Source organism: Camellia sinensis, chromosome 10 (genome assembly GCF_055761805.1).
Source record: "Camellia sinensis isolate YWXY chromosome 10, ASM5576180v1, whole genome shotgun sequence".
Taxonomy (NCBI): Eukaryota; Viridiplantae; Streptophyta; class Magnoliopsida; order Ericales; family Theaceae; genus Camellia; species Camellia sinensis.
In genome coordinates, this window is record NC_138970.1 from 95,462,075 (window position 1) to 95,475,895 (window position 13,821).

At 33.6% G+C, this 13,821-nt stretch overlaps 1 protein-coding gene across 1 annotated transcript; it reads right to left on the bottom strand.

The window, feature by feature from the left end:
- Nucleotides 1–2,552: 2,552 nt before the first annotated feature.
- LOC114278460 (uncharacterized) lies at nucleotides 2,553–4,161 on the bottom strand. The gene is made up of 4 exons (XM_082890265.1): nucleotides 4,152–4,161; nucleotides 3,633–3,661; nucleotides 3,227–3,517; nucleotides 2,553–2,594 (listed from the first exon to the last, which is right to left on the bottom strand). Exons 1-4 carry the CDS (start codon nucleotides 4,159–4,161, stop codon nucleotides 2,553–2,555), a joined length of 372 nt encoding a protein of 123 aa, XP_082746391.1.
- Between the last annotated feature and the right edge of the window lie 9,660 nt (nucleotides 4,162–13,821).

Genomic DNA, 13,821 nt, shown 5'->3' on the forward strand with positions numbered 1-13,821 from the left:
CTCGATGGTCGCTCGAGCGAAAGATTGAGAAAAAGGGTCCTCACTTGAGCGCCACTTTGGCTGCTCGAGCAACCTATAAAATTTCAAAAAACTTCTGGGAGCTCGATTTTCACGCTCGAGCAGGGCTTTTCTCGCTCGAGTGGACATCACAAATTTTTGAATTTCCAGAACTGCGTTTGAAGTTCAAACATGGTATTCAAAGCTTCAAATCTTGTGTTTTTGGTACAAAAACAAGGAGAATCATTGTATAACATAAAAATACTTCCAATTTGAAACCATTTATTCGAAACCATGGCAAATTCTTAACCAAAAACTTCAATTTCAAGTTATAAAATAAGTTTAATTCAAATTGAGCGTATATTTCTTCAAAACATATTCAAAACATAATCAAGTGACATGAGGAGCATGAAAACATGAAGGATTCTCCAAATTGAGGTATAATTGTCCCATGCATGTATGAATTTCATGTAGTTTAACTCAAATTATTCATGCATGTACATGTTTAACTCTTAACTTCCAAATTCAAGGTGATTGAAGCTTCTATTTAACAATTCCATGCAAATGATCTCAAAACCTTGGTGAATACAACTTCTACATGACTTGATTCCAAGAATTTAGAATGAATTACATACCTAATGTGTGAATTCAAGTGTATGATGGCTCCAATTCTTGAATCTTCCACCGATTCTCTACAAATCTCCTCTTTCTCTCTCTAAATGTTGAACTCTCCTCTCCTCTCTCTCAATTCTCAGCTAAGTGTGTGTATAAAATGAGCTCATAAGCTATTTAAAGGTATTTATATGGTGTGATTAAGTTAGCCTAATCACATATGATTCAGGTTAATCAACAAGGCTTAATCCTAATTAATTCAATCAGTTTATTCTAATTATTTTGATCCAAATTAAATTTCAATTAAAGTAGCCATAAAATTCTAAATATTCTAATTAGTCTATTGGGATAGTCAATTTCAGTTTCTGAAGTTGTTAGGCTCTCAATTTCCGACTCTAAGTTGTCAATTTAAACATATATTCCATATGTCAACAGATAATTATAGAATTAAATATGTAATCACACAATTAAGCACATAATCATGCAATTAAAATCATTAAAATTATATAATGTACTAGTTTGGAGGTCGGGGTCGTCACATCTCTACTCCCTGACTTCGATTCTTTGCCTCCCACCACCAATCTCCTTCCAAAGCTTCATGATCCGACGTTTCATATGTACCGTTGTTTCCTTCCTCCTCTCTCTCATCTTCTGCGCTCTCATCCTTCCCGTAATCTCTCTCCCTCTCTCTCTTTACTGCTCTATTTTGGTCTCTTTCCTTTTTTTGCTGCTATGTTTCTTAAGCTGCTTAATGCTTAATTTTATAGTCAATATCATATCCAAACAAAACAAAAAGCATTGAGGCAAAGAAAAATCAATGATAGAATAATAATACTACTAAATATTTTAAAAAATTCATAAATATTTTTTTTATAATAAATTTCTGATTTCATAGCTGTTAGTTAATGTTTTGGAAAACCAATTTTTAGAATATATATTCTGGCACTCATCTTGCAAATATATATATATATACTTATCTTGCAAAAATATTCTGGCACTCATGTTGCATATATATATATTCTGGCACTCATCTTGCAAAAATAAATATATATATACTTATCTTGCAAATATTTTGAAAATTCTATTATTTTGTTAAATTTGATTATTTTTTTTTCATTTTTATACTTATATTTTTAATATATATTTTTAAATATAGTTATGATGTAATTATGACGTCACAGTTCAATCGCTTCAACCCGACGGTTGAACCAGTGATCCGTCTACTCGGTCCCTTTTCTGGTTCGTTTACCGGTCTGATTTTGAAATCATTGTTATATATCAAGTCAACAAACATGAATTGGGCAATATATTATCTAATACATATATATCATATTTATTATATATCCTAACTAAATCTTATATCATATTATATCCTCCATTTTATATCCAATGAAACAAACAGGGCCTTTAGGGGAAAAATTATTAGCATTTTCAACTTGAGAATTTTGAGCCAAAAAAATCAAATAAGCATAAAACTAGAAAAGTTTTACTAAAAACACCCCAATTTTCAAACTTCAAAGTACAATTGATTAAGCATGGAATTTCAAAATTTAAACTACGATGCTACAAATGCCTGAAATATTTTATAAACTTGTGCAGCAGACAATAACAAAAATAAATAAATATTCATGGTAAGTTCCAATTTTCAATCCAAATTGATAAACAACCGAATAAATGAGGCTAAAACTCATATCATCTCACTATTTTAAACCTCTCCAATACGTAAAAAAATGCTAATCTACTAGGTGAAAAAATTCAACCATATGCAACAAAATTTGACTAATTACACAACCTCTTGATAATATTTCCAAAAAAATCACTAACCTCACCTTAGAAAAATTAGAAATGGGTATGAAAAATTTGAACATAAAGTAGCAGCTACTAATTATTATGTAGTAAAACTAGTCCCCCTCCATTTCAAAAATGGCTTCATTCAAAACTTTCTAAAGTTCTTTCCCTCTTTGTCGTGTTAATGCAATATAGTCCTGCAATTATAACACCATTCCTCATTAGCAGACGACACTGAATTCATTTGTGTTTTCGTATGGTGTCTTAATGAGACCACTATATACATACTCTATACTAGAAGTTTAAAAGTCAAGGCAAACCCATATTTTAGTGTGAAAGAAGTTTTTATAATCCTATTATCAATTTATCATATTCGGATTGGATAAAAGAAACCATTTCAGTTGAAATGCATTTCTAAGGTTCTTGCTTTGAAAGAAATGCATTTTCTTATATAAAACCTTTTTTATACTCCAAACAACTTTAATGCAGTACACAAAACTTAGGCTGTGTTTGGATCAAGAATTTAAGTATAGATTTCTGGAGGGAAAGGAAAAGTCAGTAAAATTTAGCTTTCTATTTCATTCACTTTTTCCTTTCTTTTTTCCTTTCCCTCTGCAAATATCTCCCCAAATTGTTGAACCAAATGCAGCCTTAGATTACATTCAAACACCTAAAAATTTCTGAAATTCTAGGGTTCCTTACTAATTGTGAAGCTAATAGTTTGGGACATACAACCATATATTGGGATATTTGGTGGAGTCTCAACAAACATGGCATTTTAGAACTTGATCTCACACCAAAAAGTGGACTTAAAAAAGTGAAAACAAACTTGGATGGCTAATGTGTATGCAAGAACTAGTCCACCGGGATTGTAGAGAGACACTAGTTGAAAAGATGAATCCAATACCACAATAACAAGAGTTTCCATGATGGACTCTTCCTCAGCTGTAAGGTCTTCCAGAATGTAATTTTTGTGAAGTATGCATGTCAAAGAGAATGGGACACGACTCAGCTTGAGCTTCCTCTTTCCTTTATTGACCAGCTCATATTTCAACTTGCCTTCATCTTCCTTAGAAACAACTACTACTCTTCCATCATCATTCAGAGAAACTACTGGGATCTGCACATCAAGACAAAAATTCAATGGTAAATAAACTGTTAGAATTAAAGGTGCTTTATCAAACATGACAATATGCTTTCAACAGAAACACAAATGTAGAACATTACTTATTCACCCAGATTATGTTGAAATTTTGATAAGAATCTACCAAATACAAGAATAGTTTTGTATACAAAAACAAAAAATCTTAATTTTGATAAGAATCTACCAAATGCAAGAATAGTTTTGTATACAAAAACAAAAAATTTTAATTTTGATAAGAATCTATCAAATATAGTAATAATGTTATAAACATAAACAAAAGACCATTGTCTACTTTTTGCCATATTTTTAAGCCAAGTTGAGCATCATCAAACATTGTCTTGAAAATTCATTGTGCATGCATGTACCAACTACTCACCTTGATACTATAAAATCATGAAAAGCACTATAACAAGCATATCTCACTCAGACACCATCAACTATATCGAACAGGAAAATATCCTTTGAGCTGGCAAATTGTGGGTGACAGTGACACAAGACAACCATTCTTGCTATGCTAATCTTGCTCTTCATTAGGGTTTGAAATTTTTGACTTATACAATGGGGGGTTTGGGGGAGGCCTCCTCAAGGGAGAGGGGGGTCTAGGGGGTACTTTCGGGCATTTTCGTAATTCCCATGTTGCTTTCGTGTAACCCTAATTCTATACGTATAAATAGATGAGGGGGCGCTTCTTTTAGGTTAAAAGAGAGTTGTATTTTTTTGATCATAGTGAAAATCGCAGCAGCCGTGGACGTACTGTTATTCTGGGGTGAACCACGTAAATCTTTGTGTTCTTGTGTGTATGATTTGTTTGATTCTTTTATTTTTTTTCCTTGTTTGTTATTTTGTGCCTCACCAATCTTGGTTAGGAAGGGTCAATTCCTAACAACTGGTATCAGAGCATTGGTTCGAGTGGGAACGATGGCTATTGACGAAAAGGTTAGAATCAACAAATTCAATGGCACAGATTTTGAATTTTAGAAGATGCAGATTGAAGATAATTTGTATCAGAAAAAACTGTATGAGCCCCTTTCAGAGACAAAATTAGAAAAGATAAAGGATGATGAGTGGACTCTTCTTAATTGCCAAGTGCTTGGTGTTATTCGGCTAATGTTGTCTCGTAACGTTGCGTTTGACATAGCGAAGGAAAAGACTACAGCGGGTCTTATCTTAAACATGTATGAAAACCCTCTGCCTCAAATAAAATTTATTTGATGCGTAGATTGTTTAATCTGAGGATGACAGAAGGTGCTTTGATGGCTGAGCATCTGAATGAATTCAATATTGTGGTAACACAATTGAATTTTGTATCTATCGAATTTGATGATGAGGTTAGGGCTTTGATTCTTCTATCTAGTTTGTTAGAAAGTTAGAATGGTACTGTAACAACAATGAGTAATTCTTCGGGATAAGAAAAGTTGAATTATAACGATATTTGAGATTTAATTCTAAGTGAAGAAATTCGCAGGAGGGAATTAGGGGAAACATCAGGTTTTTCCCTAAATACAAAAGCCAGAGGAAGATCAATAGGAAGAAACCCGAACCGTAACAGATTAAAATCCAAACATAGATGCAAGTCAAGAACTGGAGAGGGACAGAGTTGCTGGAACTGTGGAAAGAAGGGACATCTAAAAGGAGATTGCCTAACATTGAATAAGAACAAAGGTGATCAAAATCAAAAGTCTGCTAATGCTGCAACGGAGGAGATTTATGATACTTTGATCTTGAGCATTGATAGCTCTCTTGAATCTGATTTTAGATTTTGGGGCATCATTCCATTCTACTTTACAGACGGAAATCATGGACAATTACATTGGTGGTGATTTCGAGAAGGTTTATCTAGCTGATGATGAACCTTTGAAGATTGTGGGTAAAGGGGATGTAACAATCAGGTTGCCAAACGGATCTGTTTGGAAGATACAAAATGTCAGACATGTGCCTGGTTTGAAAAGAAACTTGATTTCTGTTAGACAACTTGATGATGAAGGTCATGTTGTAACCTTCATAGGTGGTTTGTGGAAAATCACCAAATGAGCTATGGTTGTTGCTCGTGGTAAAAAAGAAGGCACCTTTTACATGACTACAAATAATAGGGATGCAGCAGCAGTTGTTGGTGAGAATGAAGACTCAAATCTGTGGCATCAAAGTCTTGGGCATATGAGTCAAAAAGGGATGAAGGTATTTGCATCTAAGGGGAAACTGTCATATTTGAAATCGATGGACATTGACTTTTGTGAGGATTGTATCTTCGGCAAACAAAAGAGGGTCAATTTTTCAAAGGATGACAGCAAACTAAAGTCAGAAAAGTTGGAGTTGGTTCATACAGATGTGTGGGGACCTGCACCAGTTTCATCTCTTGAAGGATCATCATACTATGTTACCTTTATCGACAACTCAATGAGAAAAGTATGGGTTTATTTTCTGAAACATAAATCTGAAGTTTATACTACTTTTAAGAAGTGGAAAGCCTTGGTGGAGATTGAAACAAATTTGAAAATTAAGTGCTTGAGATCAGATAATGGAAGGGAATATGAAGATAATGAGTTCAAGAAATATTGTGCAGAAAGTGGAATTAGAATGTAGAAGACTGTTCGAAAGACACCTCAACAGAATGGCGTTGCAGAACGCATGAATAAAACTCTGAATGAACATGCCAGAAGTATGAGAATACATGCCGGACTGCCAAAGATGTTTTGGGCAGATGCAGTTAACACTGTAGCATATCTGATTAATCGTGGTCCATCTATTCTATTGGTTGGAGAGTTACCAGAAGAAGCTTGAAGCAGTAAAGAAATAAATCTTTCTTTTTTCAAGGTATTTGGTTGTGTTTCATATGTGCATATAGATTTTGCCGATAAAAGTAAACTTGATCCGAAATCTGTTAAATGTACTTTTATTGGGTATGACATTAATCAATTTGGTTATCGGTTTTGGGATGATAAAAATCAAAAAATAATCAGAAGTAGAGATGTCATATTTAATAAGAAAGTAATGTATAAAGACAGGGACAAGTCTACATCTGAATCTGAATCTGTTACTTGTCATGATCATGTTGAGTTAGAGGAGATTAGTAAGAGTGATTTGAATAGTAGGATTCAGAATAATCCTGAAAATCTTATTCCACAAACTGAGCCACATACTCCTACTCCTACTACACTGAAATTTTCTTTCTAGTTGTGAAGTTGACCACTATCAGATTGGTGTTAGGAATTGTGGCTGCTGAAGATTTTCATCTTGAGCAGATAGATGTGAAGTCGGCTTTTCTCCATGGTGATTTGGAGGAGGAAATTTACATGAAGCAACCCCAAGGTTTCTTGGCAAAGAGGAGTTTATATGGTTTGAAACAGGCCCCAAGGCAGTGGTACAAGAAGTTTGATGGGTTTATTTGTAGCAACAGCTTTACAAGATGTCAACCAGATCATTGTTGTTATTTCAAGAGGTTTGACAAAAGTTATATTATTTTGCTCTTATACGTTGATGATATGCTTATCACAGGATCTAGCATTGAATAGATAAAAAGATTGAAGAAGCTTTTGTCCAAGCAATTTGAGATGAAGGATCTTGGAGTTGTAAACAAAATCCTTGGTATGAGGATTCACAAGGATAAGGCAAATTGTACTTTGAAGTTGTCACAGGCTGTAATGCCCCAACCCTTCACACATCATCGATATTGTCTACTTTGGGCCACGCTCGCACGGATTTGGTCTTCCCAGTGGGTCATCCATCCCAGAACTACTCCAACCTAAGCACGCTTAACTGGGGAGTTCCGCTAGGGATTTCACCGCTCGGGAAAAGGCCTCGCTGCTATATAAGGGTCTAGGTTTTTACTTTTATAGCTTAGAAATTCCCCTTCCATTCCCAATGTGGGACACCGGGACCTCACAATCTACCCTCTTAAGGTTGCACATTCTCATGCAGTATCCTGCCAGCTCACAAGCCCGCCCACATGCATCGAAAGATGCCAGGGGCCCACACTCGGTACTCCAGAGAGTTGGCTTTGATACCATTTGTAACGCCCCAACCCCTCCCATGTCTTTTTCAATTCTTTCACCCATCTTATCTTATTTTGTCTAGATGCCCTCTTGTGTTGCATATTAATGGCAAATAGGGTTTTTTATTTGTATGAAAGTGTGGGTTTGATTTAGTGACTTTGCCTTACGAGCCGACTCTCCAGAGTACCGAGTGTGGGCCCCTAACGTCTCTCGGTGCATGTGGGCAAGCTTGTGAACTGGCAAGCTACTGCACGGGGATGTGCAGTCCTACGAGGAGTGGATTGTAAGGTCTCGGTGTCCTATATCTGGAATAAAGGGGGAGTTCCAAGGCTATAAAAGTAAAAATCTGGACCCTTATATAGCATCAAGGCCTTTTCCCGGGTGGGGAAATCCCTAGCAGAATTTCCCAGTTAAGCGTGCTTAGGTTGGAGTAGTTCTGGGATGGGTGACCCACTAGGAAGAACAAATCCGTGCGGGCGTGGCCCAAAGTGGACAATATCGATGATGTATGAAGGGGTCACTACCCGGGAAATGGCCTCGATGCTATATAAAGGTCCCGGAGTCCCATATCGGGAATGGTGGAGGAGTTCTTGGGCTATAAAAGTAAAAGCCTGGACTCTTATATAGCATCGAGGCCTTTTCCCGGGTGGTGAAATCCCTAGTAGAACTCCCCCGTTAAGCGTGCTTAGGCTAGAGTAGTTCTGGGATAGGTGACCCACTAGGAAGAACAAATCCGTGCGTGTGTGGCCCAAAGCGAACAATATCGATGATGTGTGAAGGGTTGGGGCGCTACACATGCTGAGTATGTCAAGAGAGTTTTCAAGAGGTTTAGCATGGATAGTGCAAAACCAGTGAGCACTCTATTGGCTAGCCACTTCAGACTTACCAAAGAGCAGTCTCTGAAGACCGAAGAAGAGCAGGCTTACATAGAATGTGTTCCATGTGCTTCAGCTATCGATAACATAATGAATGCTATGGTTTGTACTAGACCAGACATTGCACATGCAGTGGGAGTGGTTAGTAAGTACATGAGTAATCCAAGCAAGCAGCATTGGGAGGCAGTGAAGTGGATCCTTAGATACTTGGGTAGTACTACAGGCATGACACTTTGTTTTAGGCGAACCGTCATCGGGTTACATGGTTATGTTGATGCAGACTTGGCTGGTGATATGGATAACAGAAAGACTGCTACTGGTTATGTTCACACATTGGGCGGTACAACAATAAGTTGTATTTCATAGTTACAGAAGATTTTGGCCCTTTCTACAACAGAGGCTAAGTATGTTGCTATTACTGAAGCTGGGAAGGAGATGACTTGGTTACAAAATTTCCTAGCAGAGTTGGGTAAGAAGCAAGAGATGAGTATTTTGCATAGTGACAGTCAAAGTGCTATTCATCTTGCAAAGAATTCGGCTTTTCATTCTAGGATGAAACACATTTAGCTGCGATACCATTTAATTCATTCACTTGTAGATGATGGAGTCTTGTCTCTTGAGAAGATCCAAGGTAGTAAGAATCCAGTAGATATGTTGACCAAGACAGTCACTATTGACAAACTGAAGTTGTGTGCAACTTCAGTTGGCCTTCAAGATTGATGAAGGAAGATCGAGTTGTTGCGGTGTTCCTCTATGTGATAAAGATGATGAAGAGCTTGTGTTATCAGGTTCCAAGTGGGAGATTGTTGGGTCGGTGAACCTTGATAAGTACTGTTCACTCAATCCTACTTTCACTCAAATAGTGGGTCCAAATGGGGGGTTTGAGGGGGCCTTCTCCCAAGGGAGTGGAGGTCTAGAGGGGGTTTAACCCCCCATCCACGGGCGGCCAAAATTTTGGGTACTTTCGTAATTCCCTTATTGCTACTGTGTAACCCTAATTCTATACTTATAAATAGATGAGGGGGCGCCTCTTTTAGGTTAAAAGAGAGTTGTATTTTTCTGATCATAGTGAAAACTGCAGCAGCCGTGGACGTAGCCCTATTTTGGGGTGAACCACGTAAATCCTTGTGTTCTTGTGTGTGTGGTTTGTTTGATTCATTTTTTCATCCTTATTTGTTATTTCGTGTCTCATCAATCTTGGTTAGGAAAGGTCAATTCCTAACATAAATAATGGATTATGTTTGCTAGACAAGCTAGAAAAAAAAAAAAAATCCCCTTTTCAACGCAATAAAATGTAAACAAAAAAATCAATTATACACGACATCTAAAGAGAAAGGAGAAACCTTAATTTTGTTGGGAAAATTTTCATCAAACTTCTATACATGATCAACTCTATCGCATCAATTTTGAAAATGAAGTTCTAAATGAACTTTGTAGGAGATTAAATCCTTTGATTCAATTTGAAAATAAAGTTTCAAATTTCATTAGATCAATTTTGAAGATGAAATTCTAAATGAACTCTGTAGGATATCAACTTCTTCAATGCAATTTTGAAAATAAAATTTCAAATTTCATTCGAAAATATAGAAAAACGAATGAAGAAGAGCACAAAAAAAAAAAAAGAAGAAAAAGAAAGAAAAAAAAAAGCATAAGAAAAAATAATAATAATGACGATGAAGAAAAAGTACCAAGTGTCATTAATTATCTTTGAACTTCCAAAATTACCCATGAAACAGTTTGGCCGACCAAGAAAAACGTAGGGATAAAAATGACATGCATGCTTGATTTCCGTTACAACAATGATACATTCCTTAATTTTGGAGTTCTAATTGAGCCTTAATGATATGAAAATTCAAAAATAAATAAATAAATAAATAAAATAAAATAAAAATAAGGCTAAAACATCACATCAATGAGTGAAGCCTACTCTCTAGACCTCCTTTAAAACTCATATTTTAGAGCTCCCAAACATTTTTCTTTCCGTTAATAGCCTTGCGAATTTATAAGCCCAATAAAGAAAAAAAAAATCAACAAGAAGGCTCAAAATTGACTTTACATAAACGATAGGCTGAAATCGTCTATATTATTGAAAGTAGTGTTTTTTTCATATTTAGGTTATAAGGGTTTATTTTTTTAAGAGAGCCATGTCAACATATTTTTCTTAATTATATATAGAGTTCTACATAAATCTAAACCTAATTTAAATTATACTAACTTCACCTATTTTATATGGATTATATTTGACAAATATTTCTTTTTCATATATTTTACATCGTAAATTGAAATAATTCACAAACCAAATACTAATTTTGTGTTCTACATTTTTCTTCTTAGTTCTTTCAAGGATATTAAGATTTTTTTAATGCTAAGTGGCCTTTTGTGTGTGTGTGTGCGTGCGCGCATTATTCTATACGCATTATCAATTCTATATTATTCTATATTATGAATTTGTCGTTTAAATTTTATAGTGATTTTATATATGAAATTATATTTCAATTCCTACATTATTTTATAATAATCATAACCCACAGGAGAAAAAACTTGCATAACAATGATACTCTCGAGAAACTTCTAAGGTATAGATTTATTGCTTGAGTTACTTTTTTAATTGTTGACCACTAAGTTCTTTTATATTTTGACATCATATTACAAACAATTAATCACTTTACACACTGAGATGTGTATATCGTTTGAATATTTTCATTATTATTTTTTTTTTAATTTTTGGGTTTAGATATTGTTGTGTGATTATTTCTTGATTAGTAGTTGTTGAATTTATTTCATATAGTCGATATTTTAATTTAATTAAGAGTGTTTATTTTACAATCTTATAATTTAATATATATATATATATATATATCATAAAAAACCATTATATGATAATCTAATTACAACATATTTATATTTAAGTTTTTTTAATAAATTTTAATAAATTTTCATTTTTACATATTTTTATTTTCCAAATAAATATAAATGAAAATTAAATAGTTCGAATTACTTTTAATTTTATGTTACTAATTCTTCTTCTAATTTAACTATTATTTTTAATATCAAAATGAGTATTTATTTTAGTATTTTATAATTTAATATATATCATACAAAATTATTGTATCATAATTACACTTTTATAATACGTTTTATCTAAAATTATCAAAATACACAAATAATTTAATTAAAATTAATATATATAAGTATTCAAATAACAATTTTATGGAATGATAGTGCCATTATTATCAAAATAAATAATTAAAATCATACTTTGATTTTAATTTTAAATTAAAATTAAAATTAAAATTATTATTTTATATCACACATTGAACCATCATATATATATATATATATATATATTTAAAAAATAGTACATGTATTACATGGGTCAACTATTAGTCAATAAGTATGCTAAAAAAAAATTAAAAAATTAATCTAAAATTTATTCATTAAGTGGTCCCAGGAGTAGCCCCACTTTGGGATTGTCTTAAGTTCAGATATAAACTCGAGACATGAAAGGCTCATGGAAATTATTATGAACTTTATTTCGATAATTTAAATCGTTTATTTTGTAAAACTCTTAATATATATTGTGGAGGAAAAAATATTAGGCCAGACCCAATCCATATATTTCAACCCAAAAGAAGATAAAAGCCCAAAAATACATTAGGCACAAAGAGATATCAACTTAGACGTGACCTCGCTAGCTAGCTCAGGCGAGTGAAGATAGCATAAAAGGAAGATCTTTTAAAAAAACAGAACCATGTCATGTACGGCGCACAAAAAATGATGAAACATCTCCATGTGGGTCTGTCCACCCCAACCCAACAAACGAGGAAGTGGAGATGTTGCTGCATGGGTTATACAACAGCAATTGCTGCATAGTGAAATTGGCCTATTTTGGGGCCCATTTCGATAATCCGAACCGTTCATATTTTAGAATATATTAAGTAGAACATGTTTGTAAAAAATCAAGTTAATTAGATATCATTTACCCCTTCGTCCACTTACATTTGTATCTACAAAAATAAAAAATAATTGTGATTTAAAGTATTAAAATGAATATAAATTTGAGTGGATGAATAGGTAAACGATATTTGATTAATTTGATTTTTTACAAGAATATTCTACTTGATATATTCCAAAATATGAACGGTTCAAATTATCGAAATGGGCTCATTTTGCTATACAGCAGTTGTTGTTGCGCAACATTCCCCGATACCATGGAACGATGTCATAGTTGCTTTTTAAAATTTGGAGCAAATAGTTTCTGACTCATCATAATTGCTTTATTACAATTTGGATGGAGTTGCATATAAAACCCTGATAAAAACTTTGCCCTGTAATTCTAGTTGCATTCTTCATCTCCAAAGGGAAGGAGAAGCAAAGTAGAGGAGATCGTCATCCCTGACCAAACAAGCATAGAGACTTACTACCCGTACTCATGTCATCATCATTTTCATTGCAGTCACAAAATCAGAGGTTAGTAAGGATTAATAATTCTATTGAATTAATTATCTAATTAAGTTAGTGATAATTAGTTATTCAGCAATGATTGAGGGCCACAATTTTTGTGGCTCAAATGGCTCGAAATTGCTAAAACGACGTCGTTTTGAGTACAAAACAATTTTAAAATTGCCAAAATGACGTCGTTTTGGCAATTTTGAGCTATTTGAGCCACAAAAATTATGGCCCTCAAACATTTTCCTTAGTTATTATGTATTTTTTTTTCATTCATACGTAAAAAAATTGTGATTCTCAGTCCATCTCAATATTAAAAATTCGTTAATTTTATACATATAATCCGGTTAATAAAATTTACAATCAAATATAAGATTATGAGTCCATGAACTAACAATCCAAATCTTATGCTATAATCATATTAATCAAATATGTCCATAAAGACATGTTTCACTTGCAATTTAGAAATCTTTTATCAATCTAATAAAGAGTAGTGTTGTTTTATTTTTGTTTTGGAGATAGATGCCTGATTTTATTGTGCCAATTAGAAAGGAGTTTGGATCCTCTGCCATAGTATTGCTATTGTGAATAGTATTGTGCTACTATTCCTGATATGGTTCTAAAACAATGTTGTTGTACAAACATTTTTTTTTTCTTTCCGTCTTCCTCTCTTTTATTTTCTCTCTCAAATCTCTGGCGATTATTTAGTAGTTTGAGAATACGAACAAGTAGTACTCCTTAGTATTATGATTGATGGAGAATATGAGTAGGTGGAATATTGTGTTGGATGATTGATGAAATGTGTGAGAAGAGAAAAAAATAATAATAAATTGCACTACTCCTAGAGATAATCTGCTTTTTTACCTCTCTGTTTTCTTGATTTCACTTTTATTTATACAATTTTAGTTTTCTTTTTATTTATTTATTTATTTTGAATAACTTATGTGCTGTAGGTACTACATGGTTC